Source organism: Lutzomyia longipalpis, chromosome 2 (assembly GCF_024334085.1).
Source record: "Lutzomyia longipalpis isolate SR_M1_2022 chromosome 2, ASM2433408v1".
NCBI classification, from domain to species: Eukaryota; Metazoa; Arthropoda; class Insecta; order Diptera; family Psychodidae; genus Lutzomyia; species Lutzomyia longipalpis.
In genome coordinates, this window is record NC_074708.1 from 14,264,721 (window position 1) to 14,279,209 (window position 14,489).

Below are 14,489 nucleotides of genomic sequence, written 5' to 3' on the forward strand. Positions count from 1 at the left end.
AGTGACAAAATATTTTCATACAAAAAAGAGACGAAAAATGAAAGGAAAAAAAAAAGATTTCCAACACAATGCTTTATATATTGTCAGACACCGCATCCTTGTGAGTCTCTGTACTAAAGTCTGCTATAGGAAAATAGATAGAGGAAATCACTTTGGAACCATACCATAAACAACATTGATCCACCACGATGGGGACGAATAAATGTGGAGCTTCCAAAGCAGACGTCTGGGAGAAAAATTCTTGTTGCTGTATTAAAAAATTCACTGAAGATCCGTTTTTATGGCGATTCCTTACATCCTTCATCAAATCAACCATTTATTGAGCATTAAAAGTAAAACGATTCAATTTTATGTCTTTTCGTGTTATTGAACCCGAATTTAATTTTGTGTCAAAAATCTGTTAAAACCCCATGAATTGGTTTAAATTTATCTCATTTAGTAGCTTTTGCAGAGTACTTCCATTTATCTTTTCATTCGAGGGTGTTAGATATTTAAAATACAACGACCTTTGTCGTTGCAAACTTTTAAACTTCATTTAAAAGATCGAATTGAGAGGAGAGAGAGCTTCTCATTATTAGGAGCTTTCATACAACATTTTCAATGTATTTTACTCAAATGAAGTAAAATATTGAAGATTACAAAACAACTATAAACAAAACTTGAAAATTTGGTCAATTTTTTCGTAATTCTGTGTATAAGTATTTGTTCTAATTCAATGAAAAATTTGTTCTCCAACTTTTGACTTTGAAACTCCCTAAGAAGCAGAAGAGGAAATAAAGGTTATATAGTGTTGTAAACTTACAAAAAAAAATTAAATATAAACGAAGAACATCTTGTAAAGGAAGTATGAATCCACAGAAAAAAAAATTAAAATATTAGTAAAATATTTATTTATTTATTTTATTTAAGGTGACTTTAAGTGAATAAAAAGTATTTCACCTGGCCACGCGCAGTCCTAAATTAAATAAAATGAATGAACTTGCATGTATATTTTAAACCTTAATGAGTAAATATTATTGACCTTATTGACTCATTGTAGCAGCTTTTCTGGAAGGCTAAAATAAAATTTTCCATTCGATCAGGTGATATCTGAACGACGCCCTTCACCTTTGTTTGGAAATGAATAAAAAGGAATTGAGAAATATTGAAATTATCAGTTGATTTTCAAAAGTTATCAAGTCAAAATGCGTACATTTTTGCTCCACTTCATGTTAAGTGTAGTGTTTGCAGTAATTTGTACTACTGCAGTAGTTACTGCTCAAGGAGATACAGCTTCAGCGTCTAACAACCAAAATAATACATACAGTCTCTATTGAATCAAACGCATATTATTTTATTATTTTATTAACTACATACGCCCTTTCCTTCTTTTCAATTAAATTGCAGGTGATACTGGAAATGATGGCATAATGGAAAAGTTCAAAGAAGAACTTAAAATACTGACCGGACAAATTGAGGATCTAATAAATAATATTAATTATGCTACAAAAGAATTTTTAGAGAAAATTGAAGAGATTTCAAAAAAAATCTCTGGAGATTTCTTTAAAAATTGGAAAGATGAATTCGAAAAAAATAAGAAAAAAATGAAAATTTTTTGGACCAAAATATTTGAATATTTAAATTAACCGATAAGGCTTGCAAATGTTTTTTTTATACAACAAAAAGTACGTACAATTGTATAGTTTTTTAGAATTCTTCGTGGGTTATACGTACTTTTTTCAAAGCGCTGTTAACTATCAATGCTGTACAACAAAAAAATAAAATTATTAAAAATGTTTCACTAAATTGATTTAACCTTAAGTTTATTTTTTTCTAACTCCCACCCCTCCCTAAGGTCTTCGGACCTTAAGTTTATTAAAATGATAAAATTATCCATGCTAAATAAGTCGCTTACGTATTAATTTTAATCTACAAATGAGTACCAAATTGAAGTCGGAATTATATAAATCGAATTTTTATATAATTTCTTTTCATTCTTCCTTATTTCAATCATATTTAAGTCCAAAAAAGCTTATAAATAAATGTCTACAACATACATACATAAGATGCTTCGATGATTATGCTGCAATTTCCCATTACATGAAGAAGCGCTAATTGTCGGTGGTGCTTTGGATGTCTTCTGTCCAATTTAGTTAATGAAATTTCACATGATATGAAACAAATGTTCCACTATGTGAGACACTACGTGCGACTAATCAATTAAATTAGCCGAATTTATCACAGGATGTGAACATTGCTCTCTCTCATTTTCCAACAATGAAAGTTTTATGCTGAACAGAACACTCCAAAAGGTGCCATGAAAACTTCAACTATAAGACATCTTAACCTTATGACCCGTGAATGCAAGATCTATGAGGTGAATGGCAGCAATTCAGCAACCTCTACGTGTAATTAATTCAAAGACAGAGCTTCATCAGTTTAGTGCAAATTCATTCACTCATAGAATAACCCCCTACTCAAAATCAAATTCAAGACATTCTTTAAATGAATTGGGAGTTGCTCGCGAAATTGGTGTAGATTGAATGGAATTGCTGAGTAATTGACTGAATGTGTTATCATATGAGAGGTCGCCATGGGCCAGAAGCATCCAAAATGCGAGTAGAGTTTGTTAAAAAATTCCCACAACTTCAGTATCAAAGAGAGAAGAGAATCAAACGCATATTTCTTTGAGGAATCACAAAATTAATAAAGTTTGTAGAAGAAAGGTGTGAGGAGGAAATGTATCAGTTTTACATTGCTTTGGCTTTCTTAGCCACAATTCTCTACTTTAAATGTCATCTTAGCTATTTTACCCGCCGTGGAATTGCTGGCCCTAAACCTCTACCCTTTGTTGGGAATATGTGGAAATATTTAACAGTGCAAAAGCATTTCGGTGAGGTCTACGATGAGATATATCTGTGAGTATGTACATAATTTTATCTTATTTTAACCCAGATTTGCCCATTGTTTTAGTACACGCGGAAATCTTTCTTTCTTGAATTTGAGTGCATAAAAGTGGCATAAAAGATTCTTATTTTCATAAATTAAAATGGATTCAGTTTAAGGGAGATTTTAAGAACTTTTTGTGCAAAATTTCAATAATTTTGAAAGAAATCAGTCTGGGCATATCTGGGTTACTGCACGTAGTGAATAATGGCTTATTATAACTGCTAAAACATTTTCAGATCATATCCAAAAGCAAACTACGTGGGCTTCTTCAAAATGAACCAACCTGCTGTGCTTATTAGAGATCTAGATATAGTCAAGAGTGTCCTTGCAAGTGACTTCTCATCATTCCACGCAAACGACTTTATTGTAGACCCCAAGCTAGATCCCTTAGTCGTCAATAATCCCTTCGTTGCAACTGGAGATCGCTGGAAAATGATTCGGCATCAAGTTTCGCCGCTTTTTACTTACCCCAAAATTAAGGCTTGCTTCCCCATAATAGACGTTGTTAGACAATCCTTGATAAAGTACATCGAAAGTGGGCCAGAAGCGAAAAATCCTCAAGGGATTGAAACGAAAGCTGTAAGTTCTTGATCTGGCTATAAATTATCCCTTTTTTGCAAATTTTTAATCAAGATTTATTTTAAAGCTCGGCGAGAGGTTTACAACGGACGTCGTAGCTTCGTGTGCTTTTGGGGTCGAAGGTGAAGGTTTTACAAACCCAAACTCAGATTTTAGACGCATGGCTACGAGTATTTTTGCACCAAGTTCAGGGAGTATGATTAAAGCTCTCGTATCGATATTTCTCCCTCAATTAACTTCACTTTCCGGTGTGAGTTTCATCCCGAAAGAGGTGGATAATTGGTTGAGATCAGTCATAAATCAGATTATAAAGAGGAGGGAGGATACAGGAGAGAATCGAAAGGATTTCTTGCAGACTTTTATTGAGTTACGCAAGAAGGATACACAAAATAGTAAGAAAGAATTTTCTCCAAGAGATTCAGACCACCTTCTCTGAACAATATTTTATTTCCTATTCCAGTCATGGATGAAGACATGATCGTTGGGCAAGCTTTGACTTTCATTACGGATGGAATAGAGAGTTCGAGTACCCTTATTGCCTTTTCCCTGTACGAAATAGCCAAAAATCCTGACATCATGAAACGAGCTCAGGAGGAAATCGATGCTGTTTATGAACGTCATGGTGGTCAGATGACGGAAGAAGGGATCTTGGAACTAGAATACTTGGAACAGATCCTCTTTGAGACGCTACGCCTACATTCAGTAGTTTTCACATTATCCAAAGTAGCCACAAAGGACTTTACTTTCCCACCACAATTTCCCGATTCCAACAAACAACTCACAATCCGCAAGGGTACACGAGTCATCATCCCCGTAAGCTCCATCCACTACAATCCAGTTCATTTCCCGCAGCCCTATGTCTTTGATCCTAGTCGATTTTCTGAGGTGCAGAAAAGGGAGCGTCATCGCTATGCTTTTCTTGGCTTCGGTGAAGGCCCACGCATTTGCCTGGGGCAGAAATTTGGCATTTTCCAAGTGAAAGCTGCCCTTTCTGCCATTCTGCACCACTTTGACGTCACCCTCTCCACAAAGACCATCATCCCGCCACCAGTGTCCAAGAAAACTTTCCTCCTTGCGTGCGAGGAGGGAATTTGGGTGAAATTCCAGAAGAGAAATGCCTGAAATTTTCCCCTTCGGGAAAATAAATTGAGCTGCACAGAGAGATTCTTCGTGCCTCATGCTAATAATTAACAATGACAAATGCCAATTTATTAAATTCCTAATTATTGTCATGAAATGGATGCCCTTCTCTTGCGTATTAATTTCCTTGAAAGAGTGTTGATTAAACACGCAAAAGTTGAAGAACCTTCTAAGAGAATTTTCCATAAAAATTATTTCTTTAACTTGACATTAAAGATAAAAATGTACTGGTAAGCTGACCAAGCTTACGAGAGCTGTGTTTCTTTCACTGTACCAATTTTGTGAGAGCAAACTAGAACGCAAATTCATTTAAATACGCGCAAAGTCGGGAAAAGTTGAAAAGTCATCCCGCAAGAAATCTTTAAAACGCCATATCTCGGGAACGGCTCCATAGATTTTCGAGTTTGAGCTATCGTTGGAAAGGTCTTAACCTCAACTATAATATATTAAAATATGAAGTCAATCGATAATAGCATTTTCGAAATATTCGAGTTCGAAATTTTCGAAAATTTTTATTTTGACTTTAGCGCCTCTCGCGGTCATTTTTCGAAGTTGCAATGTTCTAGACATTTGTAGAGCTTCACGAAACCTTTCATTTGCGCTTGAGTTGATTAAAATCGGACTTGTAGAACCCGAGATATGACATGCCAACTTTGGAAGGCTATATCTCGAGAACGGCGACATAGATTTTCTTCATTTTTGGCATGGAGCTAGATAATATAGTCAGCTATAACATATCAAAAAATGAAGCAAATCGATAATGGCGTTTTCGAGATATTAATCGAAAACTCATCGAAAATTTTGTTTTTGATTTTTGGCCCCCTAGCGGTCACTTTTGAAACTTTGGATGTTCTGGAGAGTTGTAGGGTTTGTTGAGATCTTTCATTTGACCCCGGGTTGATCAAAATCGGTCAAGCCGTTTTCGAGTTATGGTCGATTTTCGATGAAAAATTGTGGCAGCCATATTGGCTAAACGGCTTGACCGATTTTCGAAAATGAGGTATCGTTGTAAAGCTCTTGATGTCCCCTACAACATATCAAAATTTCAGATTTTTAGCTATTACAGGGGCTGAGATATAGCGAAAACAAAATTTTGAGGTTATTCAAAATGGCGGACGGAGGGGTGGGGGGGTGGATTTGACCTCATAATCGGATGTCTTCCGGTCGATATTTAAACTTTGCCGTTGACCGCAAGTCTCTATCTATTACCGTTCTCTTGTAATTTAGCAAAAGGTTCCGGACGGACGGACGGACGGACGGACGGACGGCCGGCCGGCCGGAAAAAATTTTTTGGCGCATACGTTTTTTGGAATGTGGGGACCCTAATTCGTGCTCATCCCAAGTTTGAGCCCGATCTGACGACTTTCGATTTTGCTCGGTACACAAAAGCTGTGTCTGAAAGAAACACAGCTAAAAATATTCTAACTCATCTTAAGATTTTTTTCTTTTAATTTGGAATCGTCTAGAAAAGTTAATTCTCAAGAAAAAATCTTGAAAGTTCTTGAATTCTTCTTTTAACCGAATCAATTTTTCTTTTATGAATATAATTTCTTGCTGCAATTTTTTGCTCTCAAAATCAATAGAGACAATTTGTTGAACGTACAACGGACAACTCCGGGTTAAAGATCTCTTTAATAAATTTCTCATTCAAATTACGATTAATTTCCTTTTAGTTAGCTCTCTAATAAATCTTACAAACAAACATTGAAGGTCATTTTTTGTGAGCAAATTAAATGTTATAAATATTTTCATTTTGCTATCACACCGCGAGCCATTGAGACTAATTTAATATGGTGAAAAAATGATTCTTCTTTCAGAGATAGAAATTGAGGAACAAGGTTTATTTTTGATTTAGTCTTTTAGGGAACGTCCAGTGAAGCAGACACAATTCTGCTGACCCCTTAGCCCCTGTCACGGAATAAAGCGTTTTCTCACAAACTGACTGACGCAGAAATCTTGACCTTAACAAATTACGAAGAGTTACATAAGCTGATAAAGAACAATCAGCTGTAGGCATTCACTTCCCATTTAAATCTAGTGCAGATTAGACGAATTTCTCCGTGAAAACTTTGCTTGAAAGCTACAAGAAGCTTTAAAATAGGACCTTTGCTGTTTTGAGAATCCTTAAAATTTAAATTAAATCCGTTAAAGTGCTTTGAATTGTGAGAAGTTTTGTTTTGTGAGAAATCAAAGAAAATGATTGGATTGTATTTGCTTCTGACTGTCTTGGCCATTTATCTCTACTTCAAATGGCACCTGAGCTTTTTCATTCGACGCGGAATAGCAGGACCTAGCCCCTTACCTATTGTAGGTAACATGTGGAAGTATGTGACGATGCAGAAGCACTTTGGAAATGTTTTCGACGAGATTTATCAGTAAGTTCAGTTAAATGTGCTTTAATGAACAAATTCCTCATAGAACAAAAAAACTCCGCAGATCCTACCCTAAAGCAAATTACGTCGGTTTCTACAAACTCCACAATCCGGCTGTTCTTGTGAAGGATTTGGATGTTGTTAAGGATATTCTAGTTGGAGATTTCTCATCATTCCACGACAATGATTTTACACTAGACCCAAAATTGGATCCCATAGCCGTTATGAATCCTTTCTTTGCTACTGGGGAAAAATGGAAGGGACTTAGGAGCTTGGTCACGCCTATTTTTACCCAATCTAAGATTAGAGCTTGCTTCCCAATTATTAGTGGAGTGTGCAAGACACTCGTTGAGTACCTGGAAAATGGCCCAGAGGCAGGAAATGTTAATGGAATTGAAGCAAAAACTGTAAGTTATCTTATCTTCTCAAATAAGAATCAAAACTTCTTAAAAAGCTCCCAAAAACGGTTTTTTTTTAAAATATTTTTTCCTTTTATAAAAGCTCGGTGAAATGTTCACGATGGACGTTGTGGCTTCTGCTGGTTTTAGCGTAGAAGGGAAGAGCTTTACAAATCTTCAATCTCCATTTCGGAAACTCGTAGCTGACCTCATTAGCCCATCATCCTCGAATGCAATCAAAGCTTTCGTTATGCTTTTTATGCCCCAACTTGCACCTCTTTTTGGGATTTCTTTTGTATCAAAAGAACAAGACACATGGATTCGTTCATTTGTTGATCAAGTGATCCGGAGAAGGAAGGAACTAGGAGAGAAACGTCAGGACTTTCTGCAGAATTTCCTTGACATTCAGGGCAGACAGGAAAATTGTTAGTAGTGATTGAACTCCTTCTCAGACCTTCATTATCTATTTAAAAATTTCATTTCAGTGAACTCAAAGGACTTGGTTCCAGGACAAGCTTTGGTTTTCATAGCTGAGGGAACAGAAACATCGAGTACTCTCATTGGTTTCAGTCTGTATGAGATTGCCAAGCATCCAGAGGTCATGAGACGAGCTCAGGAGGAAATCGACGCGGTGTATGAGCGCCACGGGGGTGTGTTGACTGAAGAAGGGTTGATGGAGATGGAGTACCTGGAACAGGTTCTCTATGAAACCCTACGTGTCCATTCAGCAGTCTACAGCATGGCGAGGATTGCCACCAAGGACTACACCTTTCCACCGCAATTCCAAGACTCTGATCAACGTCTAACTATTCCAAAAGGAACATCGATTATTATTCCTGTTAGATCCATTCACTACGATCCAACCTACTTCCCGCAGCCCTATGTCTTTGATCCTAGTCGATTTTCTGAGGATCAGAAAAAGGAGCGTCATCGCTATGCTTTTCTAGCCTTTGGTGAAGGACCTCGTATTTGTCTGGGGATGAAATTCGCCTTGTTCCAAGTCAAGGCAGCCATTTCGAGCATCTTGCGCAATTTTGATATCTCACTCTCTCCAAAAACGGAAAATCCTCTCAAGTTCTCAAAAAAATCCTTCCTCCTTGTAGCTGAAGGGGGTATTTGGGTTAAATTTGAGAAGAGGCAAAAGAAATAATTTTTTCTGCGTATAAATAATAATGTATTGTTCTATATTCGAATATAAATCAATAAAGGAAAATCTAGAAAAATTACATGCTTCAGAATTTTAAGGACTCCTATAATCCAAGAAGATCCTTTCTGATTAGCTGAAGCAATAACAGAATCCTTAACATGTCCTGAGGTTTGTTTAGCTGAGTCTCAATAGAAGAGTTGAATTATCATAGTGTTAGTAAGCTTAACGTTCCAGATTTTCATGATGTCTGCTTTCCCTCAATTTCTGGAAAACTTGTTCAAATTCAGGTCTGTAGTCTGAGAACAATTTGTGAACATCGTGGCCAAATTTTCTTCCTGTTTCAATAAGTTCATGCGTTACGAGTTTTCCACTCTCAACATGATCCTTCATTCTCTTTAGAACATCATCAAGCAGCTTCTTCACGAGTTCTATAGCTTTTTCACCTGAAATTCAATCAACGAATTTAAAAAAAAATTATTTCTGAAGAATTAACTAAACTTTATTACCTCCAATTGATTCAGCTTCAGCTTCGTCAGCTCGACCAACTACGGCCAACATTCCAAGAATGAAGAATACAACAAAGACACGCATTTTACTTTTAGAACTGTTGAAGACACTGTGATGAGCTTAAACAATTTTCTCATCCTATTTATACTAAATCACAGAGAAATGAGTTGAAGAAAATTTTATTAAATTTTTTCCTACAATCCATTCAGTTTTATTTTAATTAGAGTTCTTAAAAAATATATATTTGATTTAACAATTTATAAATTTATTACCCAGTGATTAACATTTAGGTATATAGTTGTCAGTAAGCTAGGTACATTTAAATGACTTCACAAGGTCAAATTCATTCATCGTGAACTCTTTTGAACCATCGATCGCGACAAAATAATATAATAATTTTTTTCTTTATAAAAATATTTCGAGAGTTCATAGCTTTGTTTTTCATTAAAAAAAATTAAGAATAATAAAAAGGAATAGGATATAGGGGAGAGCGGGGTTAAAAAAGTCACTTAAGGGTTTAGAAAAAGCTCAAAATATCATATTTCCCAAATGGATAAAGCGAAATGTTTAGCTCATTTCTTTAGGAAATTTACTGCCCTACAACTCTTTCTCAGATCATTTTGTTCTATCTAGCTAGGAAATATGATATTTTAAGCTTTTTCCAAACCCTTAAGTGACTTTATTAGCCCCGCCCTCCCCTACATACAAAAAATACAAAATAAAGCAAAACATAAAAAGAAGTTTTCTAAAACCGAAAGTTGTAAAGTGAAATATTTTTCCTTAAAAGAAACGAATTAACTGAGGTTTGCCCAAGATTTTTTTTAATTTTCCGAAGTCTGACTTTCAAATTGTTTGAATATTATGTAGTCATTTCAAGGCCGTTTGACTCATCGCGAACTCTTCTGAACTTCTATGGGGTGAACGATCTTTGCTCAATAAAATCAATTTAATGACACATTAAACAACAATTAAATTTGAACATCTTGGAATGTTACACAAAAACTTTAAAGAAATGTAAAGTCTTTCGATGTCGTTAAATTGCTTTTACTTTAAAGTTTTTATTTGTGTTAGAAAAAAGTAATTCAACATGAAAGGAAAATTTTAGGGAAATTAAAAAGAAACAAGACTTTTCTTTAAACTTTTTTTTATTGAAAAATTCATTTACAATATTGTATTTCATTGACTATCATAGAAGGAACCTGCACAACATCAGGAAAACCTCGTATGGTGGTTTTTCGTTACAGAAGAAAGTGCTGATCCGGAGGTGAAATACTAAGACTCATCATCAACTTTATCCTTCAATTCTTCGATAATTTTTTTGTATAAATCTTTTAGTCTGTCTTTAACTTTTTCGAATAATTTTTTTAATTTATCGCCAAGATTTTGATAATTTGTACTTAACTCATCAACAATTGTAGCGAGCTTCCTAATTTCATCGATCAATTGGTTGCCAGACGTGTACCCATTATTAATTAATAATTCCTTTACATCTTTCAATATTGTCTCCAAGTTCTTGTTGTTGCTAACTGAAATTTTGCAAAAAAAAGCTAAATTAATAAAATGATTCTAATTAACTAAACTAACAAATGATTAAATTTTTCAAAGTTAAGATTGTTTTACCTGTTTCTGCAATTTCTTGGGATGGATCAACTTTGGGAGGGACTTCCTGAGCACAAATGACTGAAAAAAAAGTCACAATTAGCAAGAGCAAAACGGCACGCATTTTGACTTGATAACTTATGGAAATCCACTGATGAGATCGATAATTTCTCAATACGTTTTTATTTCGTTCCAAACAAAGAAAAAGGAGGAACATTGTCGACATCACATGATTGAGAAAAAAAAATTTACCTTCCAGAAAAGCTGTTACAACAATCACCAATATTTGCTCATTAAGGCCACAAAAGATATTTGAAAATTCATTTTTTTTTAAATGACCGAAAATTCGCTTGTATGAAAATTCTTCTTGAACAGCAAACATGGGGTGAAATGATTAATTTTTTCTGAATTTCACTGCCAAAACCGCTCCCCCTATAATTACTCTATGCATGAGCACATTAACATTCACATTGATTCTAGATTAGAATGAATGGAGTGCAATTGCGAATGTGACCCAATGGACTAAAATAATGTTACTATAGGGGAGACCGGGATACAAAGAGTCAGTTGAAAATTTTAAAATGCCAATTTCTCCTAAGTTATAATTCGGAAAAATCTCAAAAAATATGAGGGAAAGCCCTACCAACCATTCAAAATTGACTGCAATTTTGAGATTATCCGAGCAATAGTTTAGGAGTAAAAAAATAAATAAAATTTTGGGCCCATTTCCCAAACTTTTGTGTATAGAGGAAAATCGTTCTCCGATACTTTTCCTTTAGCAATTTTCCAATCTGATTTTTCTCACTAGCTGGGTTAATGTAGAAAACGTTGCCAAGGTGTATTTTTCACTAACTTTTTTATGATTTTTCTGCACAATTATTTGTATCAAAACATAATGTAAATCGTCGCAAAATGGCGTGATTGAGAAAATCGCAAAATTCTCTGTTTTAGTGCGTATAAAAGTGAAATTCCTTGTCGCGGATCAAAAGGTGAGAAGTTTAGCTATCAACTACTATCAATCTCTCAGGTGGAAAATCCTTGGAAATGTCGGAAAATTTCACCACTTTATTTAGCCCACTGGTGACTATATTTACCCGCCGCATTTAAAAAAAGTCAGAAGCGGAAGGGTTCAGGAAAAGCTCGAAAACTTATGTTTCCCGGGGAGATAGAGAAAAGCGGTCTGAGACAAAGTTGTAGGCCAGGAAATTTCCTATAAGAATGACCTATCTAGGAAAATTTCTTGCCTTTGGGGAATCCTGCAGATAAAGATTTATGCAAATTGTCTTTTTTTTACCCCGGTCTCCCCTATGTAGTATTATTTCGGCGATTTCGGCAGTCCAAGTCCTTAAGACTCACGTTTGCGAGGGATAGGTAAGGGGATGAGTTACAAAAAAAAATAAAAAAAAACACAAAAATTCATTTGAGTAATTTCATTTTTCATTTTCTTTCTCTCATGACTCGCACAATAAATTCCAACAATGCTATACATGTTTTCTTGTTCTTCATTTTCTGGGATTGAAATTCACGAATGTGTGTATGTTGTGTGGAAGGATTAGAAGAGATGCTATGCACACGCTGAGGAAGATAAATCTCTGCCACAGCAAAGTCTTTTTGCTACAACGCGGTAAAAAAAAGAAAGAGAAAAACTTTCCAAGCGTTTGTTTTTTAAGTAAAGAAATCTCACTCTCCATTGGGAGTTTCTTATGTCTTCCGTGAGCCTCTTCGGCGCATTGATGAGGTGCACTGTGGGCAGTACCACTTCCCCTTTGGTGACTGTGTTATACCAACACAGGGATAGTGGAACCACTCAAATGGGCACTGAAAGAAATTACAAAAAAATGTCTTTAAGTTGCCGGCTAATTGCGATGCGAGTTCCCGGAAACTCACGTCTTCATTGTCACACGCCACCATATCGCCGTAGGAGACTTGATTGCAAATGCAGTAGCGTGGCTCGTTGGGATCATACGTCCACTCGCCCTCAGGGGTTTGTTCTACCACCATGCCGTTCTCATTGATCACCACTGTGGGCGTTGTGGGCTCCACGAGGGGTACCTGTGCAGCTGCAGGTGTCGTCGGGAGTGACGATTGGCTGTTTTGTGATAAACTAGAGCTGAGTTTCCTGGAAAATTCAACAAAGAAAGGAATTATAATTAAGAAAATTATTAAATAAAGCCCATTTTGGCTTACTTTTTATGCCTCCTCTGGCTGGAATTGTAGGAACTCCCCTCACGTTCCACTGCCCGGAGTGCTGAATGCGCCACCCCGGCTAAATCAGTCCCAAGAAGAAGTTCATGAGCACCACTGCCCGATGAGCTGTGAATTGCCTCGTAGGATGCCTTGAGGCTGGCCGTACGCCTTCCCTGCTGCATCTGCTGTGTAGCCGCAATGGCCTGGCTGGCAGCTGCTGCAATGGCATTCCCAGCTCCAATATGCTGTAGGCTGTAGCTAACTGAGGAATTTGGGGTGCTCGTCAGGGGTTGATGGTGGGAAACGCTACTACTACTCAAATTTGGCGTCACCGGCCGTACGGGTGTCTGGGAATTCGTTATACTCAGCGCCTGACGCTTCTCCATGCCCAAACTAGCGCCACTTCCACTGTCGCGACGCTTCTCTGTCTTATGACGATACCGCGTGTCTACCCGGTGACTCTGTGTCCCCGTACTTGGGGTACTCCCACTTGCCAGGAGGCCGTAGTATCGATTCTCCTTCTGGTGATTGCTTCCCGCACCTGGAATACTGTTACTTGTCCCATCGAGCTCGAGTGATCTCTTCTCCAGGATCTCCGTGATGCCATTGTGATCCGCCTCGAGCTCGCATTTGAATTTGTACAATTCGCTATCCAATCGCCGTAGGTAGCGCTCCACAAGATCATACATTTGACTAGCAAGTTGCACCTTCTCATCCGCATCCTCCAGTACTTTGTAGTAATCCTTCCGGAGTGCCTGGAATTCTACTTCAGCCTGACTGGCTGGGATTTCATTCCGTCGACACTGCGAGAAGAACACCCGCACCCGTTTGTCCAAGGAGTCCATGTTATCTGTCCGGAAGGAAATTCCACAATTTAGCAAAATAAAAAATACTTTCTTAGAGAGTTGAAACTCCCGGAAAAGGTTGTTTTAATCAAGCTAAATTAAGACACAGGAAGTCTGTCAACGCTCCCGGAAGGACTTCAGGACATTGTCAACTCACTTTGCACAGACAAGTCCATTTCTCTCATCTCTGTGAACCTATCCCTCAGCTCCTGTGGCAAATGTTCAATCACTGCAAAGGTACAAAAAAATGCAGGAAATCGTGAAAAAAACATCACAATTTGTTTACATTTTTCCCCGCCAAAAAATATTTTCACCCAAAAGTTGCATAAAACAGTTTCATGCGATTTCTTCATACAAAGTTTCTCAATGTTTCATCCGAATTGTGAGGCATGTTTCAACATGGCGTCAGTTTGACAGCCCAGCCAAGCCTCATTATTTTTTCACACTAAAAAAGTAAGTTTTCCAGCGAAACTACTTACTTTCAAGGTAATCCTCTAAGTACAGCATGATTTAAAACACCTAAATTAACTATTGTGCACTGAAATGTGGCCACAGGTGCCCTGCGAAAGTGATTTTTGGGCAAAAATAATAAAGCACACTCGCGTGTTGGGGTTACGGTTCACAATGTCCCCATAAAATATTTCCTAAAACATTGCTATGGATTGTCATAGGACATGTCCGTTTATGGGGGTTACCAGATTGCACGGCGGAATAATATCAAATTTTCTTCCAGGAACTCAAATTTTCCCACATCCCAACGGTCACTGTCATGCGAAGGAGGAAAATT

The 14,489-nt window shown here is 36.9% G+C and overlaps 4 protein-coding genes across 4 annotated transcripts in view; 3 read left to right on the forward strand and 1 right to left on the reverse strand.

The window, feature by feature from the left end:
• The window catches only part of LOC129790857 (uncharacterized), a 679,906-nt gene that overhangs the window by 210,132 nt on the left and 455,285 nt on the right, over positions 1 to 14,489 (forward strand). The gene's annotated exons all lie outside the window — the stretch shown is intronic.
• On the forward strand, positions 2,839 to 4,629 carry LOC129789217 (cytochrome P450 6j1-like). Its single transcript, XM_055825865.1, has 4 exons — positions 2,839 to 2,897; positions 3,165 to 3,507; positions 3,575 to 3,899; positions 3,968 to 4,629. Exons 1-4 carry the CDS (start codon positions 2,839 to 2,841, stop codon positions 4,627 to 4,629), a joined length of 1,389 nt encoding a protein of 462 aa, XP_055681840.1.
• LOC129790874 (cytochrome P450 6j1-like) lies at positions 6,469 to 8,643 on the forward strand. The gene is made up of 4 exons (XM_055828692.1): positions 6,469 to 7,022; positions 7,084 to 7,426; positions 7,521 to 7,842; positions 7,903 to 8,643. Exons 1-4 carry the CDS (start codon positions 6,844 to 6,846, stop codon positions 8,565 to 8,567), a joined length of 1,509 nt encoding a protein of 502 aa, XP_055684667.1. The 5' UTR covers positions 6,469 to 6,843; the 3' UTR covers positions 8,568 to 8,643.
• On the reverse strand, positions 12,086 to 14,335 carry LOC129790888 (inhibitor of growth protein 3). Its single transcript, XM_055828715.1, has 5 exons — positions 14,182 to 14,335; positions 13,860 to 13,931; positions 12,858 to 13,707; positions 12,558 to 12,789; positions 12,086 to 12,488 (listed from the first exon to the last, which is right to left on the reverse strand). The coding sequence occupies exons 1-5, from the start codon at positions 14,207 to 14,209 to the stop codon at positions 12,372 to 12,374; spliced, it is 1,299 nt and encodes a 432-aa protein (XP_055684690.1). The 5' UTR covers positions 14,210 to 14,335; the 3' UTR covers positions 12,086 to 12,371.

What these genes read in the sequence shown, in the direction of transcription:
- LOC129790874 (XM_055828692.1), top strand. Translation starts at nt 6,844, where the DNA reads ATGATTGGATTGTATTTGCTTCTGACTGTCTTGGCCATTTATCTCTAC. An exon ending in ATGGAATTGAAGCAAAAACT is followed by an intron (nt 7,427 to 7,520) that starts GTAAGTTATCTT and finishes CTTTTATAAAAG; the next exon opens with CTCGGTGAAATGTTCACGAT. An exon ending in TCAGGGCAGACAGGAAAATT is followed by an intron (nt 7,843 to 7,902) that starts GTTAGTAGTGAT and finishes ATTTCATTTCAG; the next exon opens with TGAACTCAAAGGACTTGGTT.
- LOC129789217 (XM_055825865.1), top strand. Translation starts at nt 2,839, where the DNA reads ATGTGGAAATATTTAACAGTGCAAAAGCATTTCGGTGAGGTCTACGAT. An exon ending in GTCTACGATGAGATATATCT is followed by an intron (nt 2,898 to 3,164) that starts GTGAGTATGTAC and finishes AAACATTTTCAG; the next exon opens with ATCATATCCAAAAGCAAACT. An exon ending in AAGGGATTGAAACGAAAGCT is followed by an intron (nt 3,508 to 3,574) that starts GTAAGTTCTTGA and finishes TTTATTTTAAAG; the next exon opens with CTCGGCGAGAGGTTTACAAC.
- LOC129790888 (XM_055828715.1), bottom strand. Translation starts at nt 14,209, where the DNA reads ATGCTGTACTTAGAGGATTACCTTGAAA. An exon ending in AATGGACTTGTCTGTGCAAA is followed by an intron (nt 13,708 to 13,859) that starts GTGAGTTGACAA and finishes CCTTCCGGACAG; the next exon opens with ATAACATGGACTCCTTGGAC. An exon ending in TGGCGTGTGACAATGAAGAC is followed by an intron (nt 12,489 to 12,557) that starts GTGAGTTTCCGG and finishes AATTTCTTTCAG; the next exon opens with TGCCCATTTGAGTGGTTCCA.